The sequence below is a fragment of the Panicum virgatum genome, chromosome 5K, assembly GCF_016808335.1.
Source record: "Panicum virgatum strain AP13 chromosome 5K, P.virgatum_v5, whole genome shotgun sequence".
NCBI classification, from domain to species: domain Eukaryota; kingdom Viridiplantae; phylum Streptophyta; class Magnoliopsida; order Poales; family Poaceae; genus Panicum; species Panicum virgatum.
This window is the reverse complement of record NC_053140.1, coordinates 52,379,413-52,399,075: the sequence shown is the minus strand read 5'-3', so window position 1 is coordinate 52,399,075 and position 19,663 is coordinate 52,379,413. Positions and strand designations below refer to the sequence as shown.

Here is a 19,663-nt window from a genome sequence, read left to right as displayed (position 1 = left end):
TTATTGGATACCTTTTATCCTAACGAAGCAAACAAAAGCTAATTCATATTTTTATATTTTCTACATTTTTCTTTGTATTTTACAATATGCTAGGACAGATTTGTAATTTCATGATAGGTACATGGGTGATACCACATGCATAATTTACTTCTTTGAAATATTATGAACGGAAAGAGAGTACTCCCGAGCTGCAACCCTTCAGACACTTAAATGCAAGACAGTTAAGATTTATCTAAGTCAAACCTTTATTTTCATTACCACTTTATCTAAGAACTCGTATGATAAAAAATATGGTCAATAATAATGGTTTCATCTTGAAATATATAAGAAGTAAGAACTATTACAAACATAATGTTGCTATCCATACATACATGTCACAACAGTAAGGATTGTAGCTAGATCTCCCTCTAAATGAAATTAGTAGGTATTTATAGGATTTTAAAAAGTCAAATTTTATAGATTTAGACTAACGAGTTGTTAAACTATGCATGCTTTTTCAAAAAAAAAATTTGACAAAAAACTTCACATCGAATGTTTGAACACATGCATGGAGTATTAAATGTGGACAAAAGAAAAAACAAATTGCACAGTTTGCGTGTAAATTGCGAAACAAATCTTTCGAGCCTAATTGTGCCATGAGTTGACAATGTGGTGCTACAATAAATATTTGCTAATAATAAATTAATTAGACTTAATAAATTCGTCTCGCAATTTACAGGCGGAATTTGTAATTTGTTTTTTATTAGTCTATGTTTAATACTTTAAATGTATGTCCATATACTTCAAAAAAATTACAAAAAGAACTAAACACACCCGTACAAAACTTACATGAATAGATCCGTACTTCAAAGGCCTTTTCATAGCAATTGATGATATATCAGAAAATTAGAAATTGATGACGTTTAAGATCCAATACCAATGCTGGAGATGCTCTAATACCAATACGTGTGGTAAAGACGAACCGAGGGACGGAGTAGGACACGCTCTTTTTCTTAAAACTAATAGATTGCCAGGTGGTTTTCTTGAAAAGAAATGCTGACGCGTGTCGTCGGGCGTTGCCTGCATTAACAGTGCACTTACCTTCAACCCAGGGCATGTTGAGAGAAAAGTTTTTACGGGCGATAGTTACGACGGGTTCTAACTCCTGCGTGCAGAATGAGGACCAGATCATGCTGTTATGTTCTGTGCATTTGTTCAGGAACGACCATGTGACCATGTCCGTACAGCGACTAAATATATTCCCGGTAGATAACATCATAATTCAACTACCAAATACTTTTCTTTCAAACATCAGACCTTGCCAGGAATATGCGAAGAGCTATAGAATGCATTGTGCTAACTGAACTTTACAGACAGAAAAAGAACAATTGGGCTTCAAATTTAGGTACCCCATTCAGAAATTTTCATGCAGCAGCATCATCTTCAGGTTCGTTCTTCATATGCATCGTCGAACCCATCCTCATCACTGCTGTCCGGACTAGCACCAGCACCATCCTCTTCTTCATTGTCCTGGTCAGCGATACCAATTTCTCCATCAATCGAGCTCAACTCCTTCCTATCACCATTTTCATCTGTATCGAGTCTGATGTCCTTGGCCATCTCAGCATTCTCCAAGTCATCAAAGTCACCTGTGGGAATATTATTTTCGATTTCAATCTGGTTCACCTTAACAATGGGAAACTGCAGCGGCTTATCAGGCCAGTCCTCAAAGAAATTGTTCAAGGCCATGAATTTGAACGTGTGAAGAAGCCTATGCCTGTCCCTCTTGATATCGGAGCTAAGTAGTTTCTGTAGGAGGGTTGGTTCCCTGCTCTTAGCCGTTGCTCCATCACCGATAGGAGTACGGTTCCATACCTTGGATCTTTTAGACTGAAACTCTCCACGCTCATACCTCATTCTTTTGTTAGTATTGGCACGATTTCTAAAACGAGAATCCCTGCGTTGAGTTTTCCAGTTACTTTTTTTTTCATTGCCTTGATCCTCAGTTTCAGATAGATAGCCAGGAGGTAACTCAGGTAATTCAAAACCCAGTTCTTGCTGCTTTGCTAGGATTTCCTTCAGTTCCTGCACCAAACAAAATAGTTGCATCTAAGAACCAGGCCAACATACATTTCAGATCGAAATAATGGAACTGTAACATCCTAAGACATATCCCCACTACTTGAATGCTGTGGACAATGCTTCTGACTATAGACCACTTAAAGCCAGATCAATTCTATTTTCCTTTAAAACTAAGGAGGTAAATCATGACCATAGATCCATATCATAAATATTAGATCACCTGGCGTCGCAGCTGGGCATCTTTGTCCTTGTTTTGATTATCTGACTGACTCTCAGACAACTTCTGCATTATGGAGTACAAGCAGTTGGTCACTATCCTTTCATGTATACATGAAGTACTCAGGCTTAGTAAGAAGGCATAAGTACAAACATGAACCTTGCTTATATTGACGCTTGTAGGGTAGTTCTTCTTGCGTGCTTCTACCCACTGTTTAACTTCATTTGCATCATAGATTAAAGGAGGTCGCCTGCAAATATGTGTTAAATATTATCTGTACCATGCCTAAGAAATATGTATTGCTAACCCTATGATTAAACTGTATTTGTACAGCAACAAAGAATAGGAAGATCAAGCAGTTAGACAAGGCACAAATCAACAAAGTGCCAATAGAAAGTGAGTGTAGAAATAACTTTTTCTCGAAAGGAGTGTAGAAATAACTAGGAGGCTGGAGTTTAGGAGGTTAAGGCTATCTTGTTCAACACGTTGTCCTAGTCTATGACTATGAGCCTTTTCCGATACATAAATAGAAGGATTAAAAAAGTCACCAGAGAAGCATAGGATGCTCAAACTATTCTCAGAATAAAGGCGTAAGAAATTATGATGGTTTGATGGCAGCATAAGCATAATAGCTGACCAGTGGACGCTGTACCAAAGATATTCAAGTACTCAACACTAAAATGTCGTAAAGGGTACAATAAGTCAATAAAAAGTCTGCAAGTCAAATTTAACTTCGAACAGACTAGAAGACAAAAAAAAACACCATTCAGTAATGCATACTTTCGGCTTCTGCTTGATGCTGGAGCTGGAGCATCACTGCAACGTCCTGATGCTGAACTTTCATGTCTCATGAAGTTGGATTTTGTGTCCCCCCAGTTGTTGTTTCCTGATAAAGTGAAAATAATAATGCTAGTTGGAGAGATATCAATCAATAAGACAGATGATGAAACAAATGTGGCAGATACAGAAGAGTACATATAAAATGGAACTTAAAGAGAGAAATTTCTTCTAAAGAATTCCAGGTCAAGAGCATGACATGCTAGTTTTACATTTTGTTAAAAAAGAAAGCATTCCAGGCTTGAAAACATGAAAGAAACTCCAGCTTAAAGATGAATGTTGAGCATAGGTTCAGTACAGAACATATAATCCCAACTCTCAGTGAAGATGCAGAGAAGATAGTCATGATTTAATTTGACAATTGTAAAGCATATGCTAGTTCCAAGCAAGACAACAACAACAACAACATAGCCTTTTTTCCCAAGCAAGTTGGGGTAGGCTAGAGATGAAACCCGAAAGAAATAAGTTCAAGGTTCAGGCACATTGATAGCTAGTCTCCAAGCGCTCCTATCCAAAGCTATCTCTTTAGAGATGTTCCAATCCTTAAGGTCTCTCTTAACCGACTCATCCCACGTCAGTTTAGGTCTACCTCTACCCCTCTTTACATTATCGACTAGCTCAAGGATCCCATTACGCACCGGCGCCTCAGGAGGCCTTCGTTGGACATGTCCAAACCATCTCAGCCGATGCTGAGTAAGTTTCTCCTCAATTGGTGCCACCCCGACCCTATCCCGAATAACTTCGTTCCGGACTCTATCCCTCCTTGTGTGCCCGCAAAACCACCGCAACATCCGCATCTCTGCTACACTCAGTTGCTGCACATGTCGTCTTTTTGTAGGCCAACATTCAGCACCGTATAATATCGCCGGACGAATTGCTGTCCTATAGAATTTGCCTTTTAGCTTTTGTGGCACCCTCTTGTCACAAAGGATGCCAGAAGCTTGCCGCCATTTCAACCAGCCAGCTGAAATTCTATGCCTAACATCTTCATCAATGTCGCCATCCTTTTGTAACACCGATCCTAAATACCGAAACGTATCCTTCTGGACCACCACTTGCCCATCTAGACTAACGTCTCCCCCCTCATGCCTAGTCGCGCTGAAATCGCACATCATGTACTCGGTCTTGGTCCTACTAAGTCTGAACCCTTTCGACTCTAACGTGCGTCTCCACAGCTCTAATTTCCTATTAACCCCTGCCCTACTCTCGTCAACTAGCACCACATCATCAGCAAAGAGCATACACCAAGGGATCTCACCTTGTATATCCCTTGTGATCTCATCCATCACTAAAGCAAATAAATAAGGGCTCAATGCTGACCCCTGGTGTAGGCCTATGTTAATAGGAAAGTCAGTGGTGTTGCCATCACATGTCCGGACAAACGTCGTCGCATCTTTGTACATATCCTTAATGAGGGTAATGTACTTGGTTGGGACTTTGTGCTTCTCCAAAGCCCACCACATGACATTTCTCGGTACTTTGTCATATGCCTTCTCAAGGTCAATGAAGACCATGTGCAAGTCCTTCTTCTGCTCCCTATATCTCTCCATCAATTGTCGTATTAAGAAAATCGCCTCCATGGTTGACCTTCCAGGCATGAACCCAAATTGGTTTTGGGTCACACTTGTCCCTCTTCTTAGGCGATGCTCGATGACCCTCTCCCAAAGCTTCATCGTATGGCTCATCAGCTTAATCCCACGGTAGTTAGTACAACTTTGAACATCGCCCTTGTTTTTGAAGATAGGTACTAATATACTTCTCCTCCATTCTTCCGGCATCTTGTTTGACCGAAAAATGAGATTAAAAAGCTTAGTTAACCAAACTATTGCTCTATCTCCTAGGCATCTCCACACCTCAATGGGAATACCATCAGGACCCAACGCTTTACCTCTCTTCATCCTCTTCAAAGCCTCCCCGATCTCTACCTCCTGAATTCTCCTCACAAAACGTCTGTTGGTATCGTCAAAAGAGTCATCTAACTCAAGGGTAGGGCTCTCACTCTCCCCATTAAACAACTTGTCGAAGTACTCTCTCCATCTATCCATGATCTCATCATCCTTCACTAGCAGTCGATCTGTCCCATCCTTAATGCATTTGATTTGGTTGATGTCCCTTGTCTTCCGCTCGCGGATCCTAGCCATCCTATAAATGTCCTTTTCCCCTTCTTTCGTGCCTAGCCGCTGATACAGGTCATCATACGCCTTACCTTTTGCTACACTCACAGCTCGCTTTGCAACCCTCTTCGCTAATTTATAGCCCTCGATATTGGCTGCACTCTTGTCAAGATGGAGACGCTTGAAACACTCCTTCTTCTCCTTAATAGCCCTTTGCACCTCGTCGTTCCACCACCAGGTGTCTTTCCCCTCCTGTTTGCCTCCCTTACTCACGCCAAACACCTCTGAGGCCACCTTCCGAACACATGTTGCCATCTTTAGCCACATGTCATCTGCGTCTTCTCCTTCTTCCCAAGGCCCCTCACCTAGCATCCTTTCCTTAAACGCTTGTGCCGCTTCCCCTCTAAGCTTCCACCACTTTGTTCTCGCAATCTTGGTACATTTGTCCCGGTGGGCACGTACCCGAAGACGAAAGTCCGCCACCACAAGCTTGTGTTGAGGGACAACACACTCCCCAGGTATCACCTTACAATCTAAGCAATCACGTCTATCCTCCCTCCTAGTAAGGATAAAGTCGATCTGGCTCGAGTGTTGTCCACTACGAAACGTCACAAGATGGGATTCCCTCTTCTTAAACACGGTATTCGCTATCAACAAGTCGTAGGCTAACGCGAAGTTCAACACATCCTCCCCCTCTTGACTCCTGCTACCATACCCAAAACCCCCGTGCACTCGCTCGAACCCTACATTAGTCGCACCCACATGACCGTTGAGATCTCCTCCTATGAAGAGTTTCTCGCTGGTAGGCACGGTACTAACCATGCTATCTAGATCTTCCCAGAACTGCATCTTGGTGCTCTCACTAAGGCCTACCTGAGGGGCATATGCACTGATCACATTCAAAACCGAATCTCCAACTACCAACCGGATTAGGATAATCCGGTCGCCTTGCCTTCTAACCTCTACGACTCCATCCTTAAGGCTCCTATCAATCAAGATGCCTACACCATTCCTACCCGGAGTTGCTCCCGTGTACCAAAGCTTGAAGCCAGTACCAAAGCTAGTTCCAAGCAAGAGTAGACAAAAAAAGATCTGTAGTTAACTGTGTCATAAATCACGCTACCTCTTCCACGACCTTGATTATAGTGCTTTCCTCTTCCCCTCCCTCTAGGTGCACCAAATTGCCTGCCATCTCTAACATCTCTTCCAGAGTTAAATCGGACTCTCTGATCTGTTGTTTTGTTCCCATTTTCAGATGCAAAATTAGATATGACATCTGCTTTATTCTCAAAGTGGTTTACCTGTTATAAATTCAACAGATCATTATTCGAGATAAAAAAATCAACAGATTATAAATTAAATGGATCAGTACATTCTTTAATTGATGGAAGGATGTCATAGGAAAGCATACTTTTCTGAATTGGAAAAGCAACAATCAAAATAGAATATATTATGGCTTACGATGTGAAAATCATCTAAACAGTTCTTTACAGATGGTACAATACTAAAGGACTAAGAAATTCTCAACAGTTGACATGAATCTATGTATCAGTGCAAGAGGGAACTAGAACACCAAAAGGTTCAAACAGCCATTGTGCAAATGAACAACAGTGCATAAGAACTGAGTTAGTTTTGCTCATAGGGGGACTTGGTGAAAACAGTGATGGAAGATCAGATAACTCGGCAATGGTTAGCAGGCTAAACATTTATTATTTGATTGCAGTACAGTGTGATTTGTCTACTGAAAATGATGCTTGGCACCTGGCACGATGATTGGAATGATCAGCGTATAGTGTGGCATCTTACTATTAATTGGCCCTAGTAACATCCATCAAAAGGCATCATTCTGCAGATAAGAATGTTATCCCAATCCAAATGCAACAATAATAACATATATATCAGCGAACTCATGTGTGCACCAACAATCATTAAGCTAAAAACCTAGTGTCAGTTCATACCCTATTGATCGACCCCAACAAATAAGGGCAAATGATTCAATCACCTCGCCGTTGCCACCACCAATGCTATTCCGGTCCTTCCTCACATCGTTGAGAATTGGCCTCGGCGCACCGCCACTGTTGTTGTAGTCCTTCTTCACACCATTGAGAATTGGAATCGGCTTCGGTGCTCCTCCGCTGCCGGCGTTGTTGCTGGAACCTTTCCCCGCAGGGCTCATCATGGGCCTTGGCGGCCGCGGCCCGCAAATCCCAGCACCGCCAGGCTGAAACGCCCCGCCACCAATGAAACCGGCTGGCGGCGGCCCGCCTGTGTAGGGCGCGAACTGGTTGGGATTCGGCGGGAACCCTCCCGGGAAGAACGGCGCCTGCTGGTGTTGCTGTTGCTGCTGCTGGAGCGCCGCCGCGGCGAGGAAGCCGAGGTTCTGAAGCTGCTGCGCCTGGGCGAGAAGCTGCAGCGCGAGGAAAGGGTTGGCCGCCGCCGCCGCGGCCATGGGGTTGGCGGCGGCGGCGAGGTTGGGGACGGGCGGTGGGAAGGCGGGGTGCATGGGGGCGCCGGGGAGGTGAGGCGGGCCCGCGTCGCCGCCGGGCCGCCCACGGTGGGGCTGGTTGGGGTTGGGGCGGGGAGGGTGGAAGGGGCGCATGGCTGGCCGCGCGACGACGGTGGGTGGGGACAGCAGAGATTTTGGGTAGGGTTTTAGGACTCCGGCGGCGCGGAGACGAAGGCTGTCCGTTCTCTGACCGTGCCCTATAAGGCTGTTGTGCCAACGAAGGTTTGAAATTCATTTTTTTGAAAAATTAATGATTTTCCAATTATTCGTTTTTTTAAATTAGAAGTCACATCCAACTTCACCGTGCTACCCTAGCCATCGGTGGAGTGGCAATATAACGGTGCTCTCCGCAAATATTCGTAGTCACATCCACACGTGCGAGTGAGGGCGTCGCACAAGTTCCACGCTCCGTCCCTGTCGTGGGTCGAGGTACTGTTCTTCTTCCTCCACATGATGGGCTGGGAGGTGAGGGACCGACAAGGGGGGTGGGAGGTCGTGATAGTTCGGCCGGTGGTGGAGGATGAAGCGGGTCTAGGTACTGTTCTCCCTCCTCCACATGACAGGGCTAGGAGGTGGGGGACCGACAAGGGGTGAGAGGTCTTGACGGTTCGATCGGTGGCAGAGGGCGAAGCCGCGCGAGAGGGCAAAAAGAAAGTCGTGTTGAAGGCCGGCAGCACGGGGGCGATAGGGCGAGCACATCAGTCACGTAGGCTGCTCCTAACAGGACCTGTGCTCTCTGCAACAAGGGCTCATTTGGCTTTTTAAATTTAAGTTATATAAATCGTGTCACATCGCATGCAATGTTCTTAGGCGTTAAGGCGAGTTGTGGCGAGTCACCACAGCCTAGCCGCCTAGGCGGGCTAAGGCGACGCCTAGGCGGGCCAAAATAGGGGAGCGTCTTGTCGACTAGGCGACGCCATAAGAACATTGATCGCATGTTTACACACCAATTAGAAGTACTAAATATAAATTTATTATAAAACTAATTTAATAAGTCACTTAATCAGAAAATGAATCTATTAAGCCTAATTAGTCTATAATTTAACCACTAGTTGCTACAATAACCATCCACTAATCATGCATTAATTATACTCAATAGATTCGTCTAGAGCTCTAATTGCAATTTATATAATTAATTTAATACTAAATTGGCATTTGAACATTCAAATTGACATCCGAATATTCAATGTGACAGCAACTTAAAAAATCAAACAAGGACTAGTTGCTGTATTCAATTGTCAAACCTCTTGCTATGACGTTGCCAAAACCCGAGTTCACTTTCGATTTTCATTGTACGGTTTATTTGATTAAAAAAGTTCGAAATCTGAACCAAGAAAATACAATCTCAAGTCAATACATGATCGGGTAGTAGAGGACTAGAGGTACAAAACTGAACTTTGTAAAGATAAAGCAATCAGATTAACTTTGAACATGCAGCATAGTAGCTTGAAATCTCTCTTGTACAACATATGAAAATGACGGGCTAATACTTAGTCGTGGACCGCTGCAACAAATCGGTTATCTAAATAACAGGCACATGTTATTAGTTACACGGAGAAGACATCCTCATGTTCCTTTATTAAGATTAGCAAATGTTAATGTTGCTGAGTAAAGAAGACAGACCCCTTCAACATACAAAGCAAAGGTAATATCTATTACTGAACAACACAAAATCTGACAGCGATGAATTCATTTGATGAAATATCAGATTTTCACTATATTAAGGATCACTAAGGGTAATCACCCAGTCATTTCATGGAAATGCCGCTCCTTTTCCAATTCCACAACAGGAATTAATAAGAACATGAACAGAACCCATGGGCAAATGACAAACTGGTGAGAAATTTTGATGTTTGACCAGCAGATCCTGCCAGATATACATCAGTCCAGGCGAGTGACACAGCTTGTTGCTTGGCGAAAAAAATTCCAGCAATGCCTGCCAGGTAGACTTCCGTGCATTCCTTTCTGATATACAGGAGAGCGTGATGTAATCCAAGCAACATATTTACCTCTGGGATTCTGATTCCACACGCATTTGCTTCAATGCTTCTAGTATAGTACACCAGAGCCATTTCAGTTTCGACCAGTGACAATTTCCTTCCTCTTCAGTCCACCACTATCAGGAAAAAAGAAAGATTCTTTACTAGCACTCACTCAAATGGATTCCTAGGTGGAAAAGGTCCTTGTTGTGTTGAGCCCCTGTAACAAGTAATCATTAGAAAGAGATATCTATTAACAATTGCAAGTGCAGGATTCAAGGAACTTACAACATATGAGAGTCTTGTCCAGCCACGTAGGATAACCCTCCTGGAATATTTTTTTTAAAAAAAGAATCAGGTTTAGCATTAACAGTGAGGTTTTCCATGTTTCTGCACTTTCGTATTTGCGCGTGATGATTAATTTGGTGCAAAGGGCAGATACCTTGAGGCCCAGAAGGAATATATGGCATAGCAGAATTCTGACAAACCCATGGCTGTGCTAAGCTCCCAGAATAATCTGTGGTGGTATGAAGATCTGGTAATGTATCCTGTAGCGAGGTCAAATCCATAAACTGAAAAAAGGAACAAAAAAACTCAGTGAATAAAGGGGGGGGGGGGGGAATTTGGCAACATGGGCAAAGCTGCACTCTGGTTAGGTTGTCAAGAAAAAAAAAGTAAACAGGCTCCAGTCCTGGGATCTTGAATGGGCTAGTAATCACATATTAAACAAAAAGAACACAAGATCTATGAATAGAGGTTTTTGAAGTGCTGCCGTGTCCTATGGCATTGGGGGTATACTGGATGCCTGTGTTGTGGCAGAACAAAAACCATGCCATGAATAATAAGTCAAGAAGATTAGGAACACATCTTTTTTTTTCTAATTAGAGTTGCTGGAAAGATACCTCTAAGGAAATTTTATTGAATTAGTGCTTACTATTGCTTTTAGGAGGGGAGGTGTAAGGGCTATAAAGAACTCAGATTTGTAAATTGTAATTCTTACAATATCTATTTGAAGCATCGTAAGCCGACTTAATGCAGTTGGCTCTTTCGTTTTGTGCCCCTATTCATATTAACATATATTTGGCTGGGCCACAAATACTGCCGTCCCATCAAATAATAAAGTAGATCATAAATAACAGTATAAGGAACATAATTTCTGGCCAACGTCATAATTAGTACAATTGTAAATCATAAAAATAATGATACCATGTCGTTAGCGTCAACATCAGATTCAAATGCTATGTCAAATGGATTTGTTGTTTTTCCAGGATGAGACACCATGCCGTCCTGAAATAAAATCAACAAGGATTGATAAAGACATAAGTTGATCCATTTTGATATTAAAAGGTAGGAAAATAATTACTGTAGGTGAATGCAAATTACAGGAAAATAGAAGGGCATGCAGAGTGACTAAATGGCATATGCAGGAACCCATGAAGGGTGGTGTATGCATAGGGCACCTTAGAATACATTGTCTGAACACGTTATCTTATATTAATAATTCCTTAACTTCTATGATAAACTAGATGATATTCACAAAATAGACCCCAAGAAATAAAAGAAAATACACATTATATCTCAAACATAATATTTTTAATATGTACATGCATGTTTGCTCTCAATAAAAATGAAGCTATTGTAAAAGAAGGAAGCTCCGTACCAAATGGGATTGAAGCGGTGCAGGAAACAATGGTCCAGCCATCTCAGCAGGTGAAACGTTGAAACCAGAAAACATATCCCCAGGAGTTGGCCTTTCAGTCTCACTCCTAGCTAAATCCTAAAGAATGATTTAGAATATTCAGCCTAGCTTTCTTTGAGAAATATACTTTTCGAGATGTTAATTGAAACATGTGTACCTGTGGATTTCTAGGTTCAACATATGAAGCACCGGGTGTAGTAAATTGATGAGGTGCTACTTGAGACATAGTGTTTAATGTGAACAAATTATTTGATGCGCTCTGAGTTGATTCACCAAAGGCATTCCAAGGCTATAAACGAACAAGGAAAAAGTTACCAAGAGTGAAGCTATAACAAATAGCTAAGCACCTCATGTGTAAAATTATTTTACCAGAGAATTTTCCTTGGGGACAGAAATCTTCACTTCTTCAGTATTTAAACTCCAGTTATCCATCATAGATAGAGTACTTTGCGACCCAATGGCATTTGGTGGTGAAGTTGGCGATGTTGATTGATCAATTGCTTTAGCAATATCATCAGATGGAGGAAATGCAGAAGGCATCTGAGCTTGCACATTTGAAACAGATGTTAAAGATCCACGTTGTGCATCAAAGAAAGCCCATCCACCGTTAGCAGGCGATGAAGCTGCTGATGGAATTTGCTGAACATTAGACAAATGTGGCAGTTGTTGGTCAAAGCTAGCAAACAGATCTATCGGTGGAGGGGATGAGGGAGTTGCTGGTTCCTGCAAAATTGACAGACTGAAGAGATCATGTTGAGCAGGATGGGATGTGGCGAGTGCTTCAGCTGATGGTACCATGGCATTCTGAACAATAACATTATGGGCAGGTTCTTTGGCAACATCAGAATGACCGCCTAAATTATGAGAAGCTGATGACTGTTCATTAAAGCCGGCAAACAGATCTATCTGTGCATCAGAAGTGACAGGTTGTTGCACAGTTGATTGATCAAAGAGGTCAAGAGGTGTGAAAGTCGTTGGTTGTGCTGAGGCAGGCGACGGAACCACGGCTTCAGTCTGAACCCCACCATGTTGCACAGGGTTCCTAGTGGCAGTGGTTTGGCTACCTAAACCAGCAGATTTCTGAGGTAACAAGTTGTGGTTGCTGGGTGGCAAGGCATATAGTTGTGTTGAATTTGCCACAGGAGAAGCCACAATCTGATGGTTTACTGCAGAATGCACTGACTTTTCTGTTGGTGCATCAGGCAGGTAACCTGATTCAACTGATTTGTTGGACACTGAGCTACCATCAAACGATCCAAAACTTCCAGAAGAGGCTGTTCGCTGCACATGGAAAGAAGAAACAATTCATATCTAATGCTCTGTATCTGGAGGAGTTTTCTATGTCAAAAATGCATTTACTGGAAAGTGAGGGGAACAAAAGGATCACAAACCTGCGGGCGTCGAACTCCGTTCAAATCTATTTGTGAAGTTACATTAGGATACTTCTGGGATTGAGGATTTTCAGCAGAGACATTTCTTGAATGATGGGCTGAGGGACTACTGTACCCTGTCTCTTGAGAGCTAGGAGAAAGGACATCATTTCTAAAATCACCAGTGCTTGAGGCTGAAAAGTCGGAAAACCTTGACCCTGAACTTTCATTAGCAAATCGATCTTCATTCATCTGATCTCGCAAACGACCTGGACTGAATAGAAAGTTGCCGAGCTTCCCATCGAAGAGTGCCCTATCTGAAGGCCTTCGAGCAAGCGTGTCAACTTGCTTACCATATCTTCTATCTTCATACTGAAAATCATAAGGTGGGCTTTGGGAGTATGAATGATAGGAGCTAGGTCTTCTCATTTCATTTTCATTGCTTTTCACACTCTGCCAGAAAAATGTAAACTATGATTAAGACTGAACTACGGAAGTTTCAGCCAGAATATATGGACAGTGACTGGAATTAGCTGGAACAACAATATGGACTATGGCAATTAATAGGTTAGACAAAGACAATGCAACTACTCATATATCCATAACTGTTCTCACTAGACTTAGATAAAGGAGAATACAATGGTGCTGGCAAGACACATCAGCTCATTACCTCACTATCTGTCGCTGGCTTGTTAGAGGACCCACCAGCATACTTCTTGTCCACATAAACAGTCCTGATAAATTCCCTTATCTTATCCGGATTGCTGAAGAAAAAACAGAATCAATAAGAAATGTAACATTATTCAGAGAACAAAAGGAATAAGTAGCCATAAAAACTCGAGGATCAGATGAAACTCACGTATTGACAGGCAACCTCATTCGTTGCCAATCCCAGTCCTTTAGGTAGATGTCGCGAGCTCGCTGCAATGATTGCCTCAATTTGGGTCAGAAAAGTTGTACGGGTGCCCTAGAGGTAACATGATAGGATAGTTGTGGGTGCATTTGTTACCTGATTACCACCCTGTTCAAGAGCCCGCACTTCTTGGGTCGTAAATTTGGACATTGACACCGATTTAACACGGTGAGTGAACTCACGGCTGTATATCACACACAAGACGTTCAGAACATAATCTCAAGAACAAAAAAAAGAAAAACTTAAAGCTGGCTTCACAATACAATAGGACTTGTTTCTCTAGGTGAAAACTGATTGCATGTGCAAGCAAAATATCCAAAGAGAGGAGTTGTAGAATGGAAGACGGAAAGTTCAATTAGGAGCATGACTAACAGGAAAATAATGCGACAAGCCGACAAACCCTTTTTTTCCACTATGGGCCAAGCCCGAATTTCATTACTTGAAGCAACGAAATTACAAAGAGGTTCACGAAAGTTCAGCACCAGACGGTGTAGTGTAGCTCAGGATTCAGGTTCGCCCCCCAAGAAGGGGAGAGCAAGCCGACAAACTCTTAAATGTAGATTTTCAATTATGTATGGGCAGCAGACAATACCATTTTTGCTTTTTTTTATATTAGGTACATTCCTATTGTATGCCTTGTTAGAAGCATCAAATAGAACAGCATAAATTTAGCAAAAGTCAATACTCAATGGAACTAATATGAGAGTTACAAGATAATAGGAAGAAGGAGCAGATGAATAGGCAGGGAAAAGATACTCACTGAATTCCACTACATGACAGGCAAATGAAGGTCCAGAAATTGGTACATACATATTGCGGCCCCTGTAACAAAACAAAATTTATTTGAGTTAAAGTCAAGAGAATGGTATTAAATTGGATGGATAGCTGGGACAAAATGTGTCGCTGATCAATTTTTATGCTGCAACAGAAAAATTAGGGTTTCAACAACAGTTAATAGATGGAAGAAACAATTCTATTATCACGCTATACAGTTAAAGTAATAAAAGCAAAACAAGTTACCCTTAACAACTATGTAAGGAATGGAAGTTCAGCAATTCTGTAAATTAATCAAGTTAATCCTCAAACACCAATAGCAGTGTTGATGAAAGTTAAGGGGATCTAAATAGATCAAAAAACTATGTATTACCAACCCAATCCAGCAATCGTAAGTTACAAAATGGCAGCAACGTTAACGAGTTTCCCAATCTGATGTAACCTAGGGTCCTTAGACCTCTCATGCGATCAAAGGATGAGAGCAGTGAACTCTCTATAATCAGATATTGGAAAGAGTACCAAGCTATCATCATTTAACCAACAGATACATATACATTGATACTCGTCCTGTTCATCAGTTCGAGAAAATCAGGTACCGGACCGCACCGAACCCAGTTGAGACCGTCATCCTGGGTGCGTGAGCGGGTTGGATTGGAACGGTTTCAAACCCGGACATATTTGCACAGAGTAGATGGTCTGCGGTTTCGACCCGTTGAACCGGTTGAAACCTGCCTTCTTCCTGCGTCCTTCGCCAGCCACGCGTATCACAGCCTGCGAGGCTGCGACTGAGAGTGGCTCCCTGCTTGCTAGCACGGTGGCGAGCGGTGCGCACGTGCTAGCGTGGCGTGGCCATATTGCTGGTGCCTATAGCTAGCTGCAGGTTATCCATATTCATTAGGAGCTTCAGTGCATTGCATGCTTGCCTGTTGGCGGTAGTCTCTCGTGTGCGGGGTCGAGCGCGTCTTGTAAAGCGAACTGCTGCCGGTGAAACCAGCTGCCCAAACCAACCCAACATATTAATTAAGCCGTTACAAACCCGTCCAAATCCAGCCCGCACCGGACCATCATAATTATCTTGGTTTGGGTTGGAAATAAACCAGAAACCATTAAAACCGAACCATGAACAGGGTGGATTGATACAACTTGAACGCGTGGACCAATGAGCTTCACAACAAAATTTTCGCAAATCTGAGCTAACTGCCTAACATTCCTATCGATGGGCAAATTCCACCACCTCTCTGGCAGCGATCCGCGAAGCTGAACATAATACGTGCTCCAATCAGGTTAGCGACGAAGCTAACGGGCGAGAGGGGTTACCACACTGTTGCAATTGATGCACTTGCGGTTGGGCGGCAGCTTCATGAGGCCGCGGATGATCTTCTCGTTCCTCTCCTCCTCCCTCCTGCTCCCCATCATGCGCCGCAGAAATCAAACAATTCCCCCAGAACAAAAATGAAGGATTCACCCGAAAAGGGCCGCCAGGAAATTTCCACGGGCCCGGCCAGATATCGGCGAGCCCTAGCTCGATTGGGGCCGCGATTTGGGCGCTTGTGGGGGATTGGAGGGGTCGGCGGCTAGGGTTTTGCGGAGGTGGAGAAGAGGAGGAGGCGAATGGGAATGGCGGCGACAGCGAGCCTCGAGAGGGATGGGAGGAAGGAAAGGCGAAGCGAGAAATTTGGCTTTTGGGATTAGTGGCTGGAAGCCGACGGGTCCGGGACCCTTTTTTTTCCCCCTAACGTGGGAAAAGGTTTTAACGGCGTCGTCACGTCAAATTGATTTCCTGCGAGGAACGACGGCAAAGCATGTACGCTCCGTGCGATGCCGTAAGCATAACGGTCAAATGCGACCATTTGTCTGTTTCCTTTGGGATCATCATGAGCAAGCTGTATTTGTCGGCTGTTTGTTCCGACGTACTAGTACTTTCTGCGTTTCAAAGTATAGATTAATTCATATTTCTAGACATATAAATGTTATATATATCTAGATGTGTACACTTTGTTCTGTTAGATGTGGTTGATGGCTGGTGCTGATTTGCTGTGAGAAAAAAATACTGTTGACTGACTAGTGTTTGGTGTCTGATGCTGATTTAATGTGAGAGAAAAGTATAGTTACTAGCAACCAGTAAAATAGAGCGATAGTAAAACTATGTACATAAAAATTAAAATGGACTATAATTTAGATCTAAGGAAGTAATACAATAGTGAATATCACCTTTGAAATTATATTTATTGAAAAGGTTGTTTTTTGAATAAGTGTATCTCCTTCATCCCATAAGCAGAAAAAGGATGGAGTTGATATAGAGGACATACGAGATGTTTATAATTTGGAATGACAGGTTTTGTAGGAGAAAATTTTAGATACAAGATCGTATATTGTTTAGGGAGTTTGTTTTCTCAGGTAATTTAGAAGATAATCTTCCCTCCATACACCAATTAAAATTTTAACCACCGGTAGCTAACGCAACTAACTACCTTCGTTTGTTTTTAGATATTGTATTTCTTTTTGGCGAAATGTCGAAAAATGATGTCATCTAAGTGTTTTCCTCCGTAAATGTTTTGGTGGAAAAGAGTTGCAGTTGATGCTGCTGCATGTACACCTCGATTGCATAGATAATTTAATTTAGCAATTGACACAAATAGCAAGCAAGAGAGTATGGCATTTGAATTTATGTGGAAACTTCTTATGCAAAATGCTTAAGGTGGCAATGAGTAAGTAATCTACTATGAAGTGAATATAAGAGATGTACCTCTTATATTCACAAATTTCAGTCATAAAACCCCGAACCTCTTAAACACTAGAGTGGACTGCTAAACATGAACCTCGAGAGTCGAGACCATGTCTAGCTATCTACGCCTTGTTCGGCTGGCAGCTCCAGCCAGCCAGCAACAGTGTTTTTCCTCTCACATCAAATCAGCTCAGCCACCTGCCAGCTAACCAGCCAGTAGTATTTTTTCCTCATAATAAATCAGCCACCAGCCCAGCCACCAGCCAGCCGAACGAGGCCCTAGTGTACCTTTTTTCCTTTCTTTGTTTTCTTTGCAAAATCTTCCCCTTCCTATTCCATGGATTCGACTGCTAAAAACTGATACACAGTTCCGGACAAACCACGCGAGTCGTCTCTACGATTCGCGACTGACATCGACATGGCCTGCGGAAATCTAGTGGCTAACTGCTTGCTGCGAGTGACACGACTCGCACTGTTGCATTATCTGGTGTGGGAAGCAGGGCACCACCGCCGCATACCACACAAGCGCCGAAGCGCGCGTGCAAACTGGCGAACCAGCAGCCTGCCGAGTGCCGACACCTCCAGTACTCGTCTCCCTGTCCGGGGCTCCTCTCTCTCTGCAGAGCCTTCAGGATAGACATGGCTGCCGCCGTTGCCGCCTTCTCCCTCCTGCTGTTCCTCTCCGCCCAGAGCGCGGCTCCCGTTCTTGGCTTCACGAGGGGCGACTTCCTGGAGGATTTCGTCTTCGGATCCGCTACCTCTGCTTATCAGGTAACGGATGCTCCGATCAATGCTTCCGTGCATGGATTCAAGGGGTTTTCTTGACACCTATCGTTTACTCTTTTTGATGATCTCTACACTCTACTGCAGTATGAGGGTGCTGTTGCAGAGGATGACAGGAGCCCAAGCATCTGGGATACCTTCACTCACGCAGGTCCGCGCGTCACTCGGTGGTTAAATTTCTGCAAATGAAGAAATTAAAACTGGACAGTAATGTCAACGATTCATGTTTATTTCATTGATTTAAGATAATCGTGCAGCTTGATCTAAGTATTGTTTAAGACAAATCTTCCATATGATTTATACGTTTTCTAGTAATTTAAAAGTTGTTGACAGTTAAAATTTCGAAAGGTTTGGTCGTATCTTGTCCAAAACAAGACATTATGACCATCGAGTGCATTTGTTTATATCTTCTTCCCTCATTCCATCTCCTTTCTGTCTTCAGGCTATGCAACCATAAATGGTAGTCTCCATGATACTGACAGGGTTGATTACATGAAGAACCACATAAGGAGCACATTGACTGCACTAAGGTGTGAAATGTCAGTAAGAGGATTTTACGGTCATTAGATGGTAGCTAAATTTTAACTCGATTTAGCAGCTTTCTGAGGATGATAAAAAGGCACAGCCACAACTCACAAAACCCAGCAATATCATATCAGTCCGTCGACAGATTTCATGAATTGTTCAGACCGAACCTTCTTTTCAGGAAGAACTATTGTTCCGATAAGATCATAGATTTATCCTTAACCTACCTCGCTCTGCAGGAATGGTGCCAATGTGAAAGGCTACTTCGCGTGGTGCTTCGTGGACGTCTTCGAGTACCTTACAGGATTCAAGTCGCACTACGGCCTGTACCGCGTTGACTTCGAGGACCAGGCGCTTCCAAGGCAAGCTAGGCTCTCTGCTCGCTGGTACTCAGAATTCCTCAAGAACAAGGAGATCCAGATCCGTGAAGAGAATGAGCTAGACGATGCAGGATCGCACGCTCAGCAATGAATCGTGTGTAGTTCACTGCAGTGATTTATCCTTTCTCAACATACTGTGGCAGCCTTCGGCAGAAGAACCATATTTTACTTGAGTAAAATAAAACTGGCACTCTGGCAGGAGATTTACCAGAATTGCGTTAATAAAGAAGAGGTTTACAAAGGCCTGGAGACTAGAGAGAGAAGGAAAAATTGTACAAGAAACGACACAAGTAGAGGGAACTACCCATGATAGGTTAGCGCTTCAGTCGATGTAGAAAGAGATTTTGCTCTTGTAATTTAATCAGAGCTCAGTGCATCCATACTCGTCAAGATATAGATAAACATGATCATCATCTCTAAGAGCATCTCCAAAAACTCTTGTATCTATGAATAGCGAAAATATGATAAATCTGTCTGTCCAGATAGATAGAAGGCTGTTGGCATGAAAATAAGCACAGCAGCGCCAGCTTCTCCAAAACCTAAAAAGAAATGGCTAGTGCTCAGCGCTAGCCAAAGACGCCCAGCAGCTTCTCCTGATATAGCTATTATGTAAAACGAAATAGCTAGTAAAAAAAGGATGAAATCCAACCGCTTCTCCAAAATCCAAAAAGGGATGGCTAGCGTACCGCCAGGCAAAGATGCCCAGCGGCACCCCCTAGATAGAAAACGAGGATATAAGACGAGGTAGATAGAGTTTCTGTTGGATTGAGTTTTTTTCTC

At 42.9% G+C, this 19,663-nt stretch overlaps 2 protein-coding genes across 3 annotated transcripts; one reads left to right on the top strand and one right to left on the bottom strand.

Moving 5' to 3' along the window:
- Positions 1-1,170: 1,170 nt before the first annotated feature.
- On the bottom strand, positions 1,171-16,173 carry LOC120710226. Its single transcript, XM_039995875.1, has 19 exons — positions 15,788-16,173; positions 14,457-14,518; positions 13,793-13,880; positions 13,643-13,704; positions 13,454-13,547; positions 12,805-13,236; positions 11,783-12,694; positions 11,571-11,702; positions 11,375-11,491; positions 10,921-11,001; positions 10,157-10,286; positions 10,003-10,042; positions 9,890-9,934; positions 7,232-7,940; positions 6,353-6,530; positions 3,059-3,164; positions 2,438-2,528; positions 2,282-2,344; positions 1,171-2,064 (listed from the first exon to the last, which is right to left on the bottom strand). The coding sequence occupies exons 1-19, from the start codon at positions 15,884-15,886 to the stop codon at positions 1,423-1,425; spliced, it is 4,083 nt and encodes a 1,360-aa protein (XP_039851809.1). The 5' UTR covers positions 15,887-16,173; the 3' UTR covers positions 1,171-1,422.
- Positions 16,174-17,479: 1,306 nt separating this feature from the next.
- On the top strand, positions 17,480-19,331 carry LOC120708439 (beta-glucosidase 5-like). Of its 2 annotated transcripts, none has more exons than XM_039993679.1 (4): positions 17,480-17,966; positions 18,066-18,129; positions 18,421-18,508; positions 18,743-19,331. In XM_039993679.1, exons 1-4 carry the CDS (start codon positions 17,835-17,837, stop codon positions 18,972-18,974), a joined length of 516 nt encoding a protein of 171 aa, XP_039849613.1. In that variant the 5' UTR covers positions 17,480-17,834; the 3' UTR covers positions 18,975-19,331. The 2 variants fall into 2 exon arrangements, with proteins under 2 accessions (XP_039849613.1, XP_039849612.1); XM_039993678.1 differs by having other exon boundaries at positions 18,421-18,517.
- The last annotated feature ends 332 nt before the right edge of the window (positions 19,332-19,663 follow it).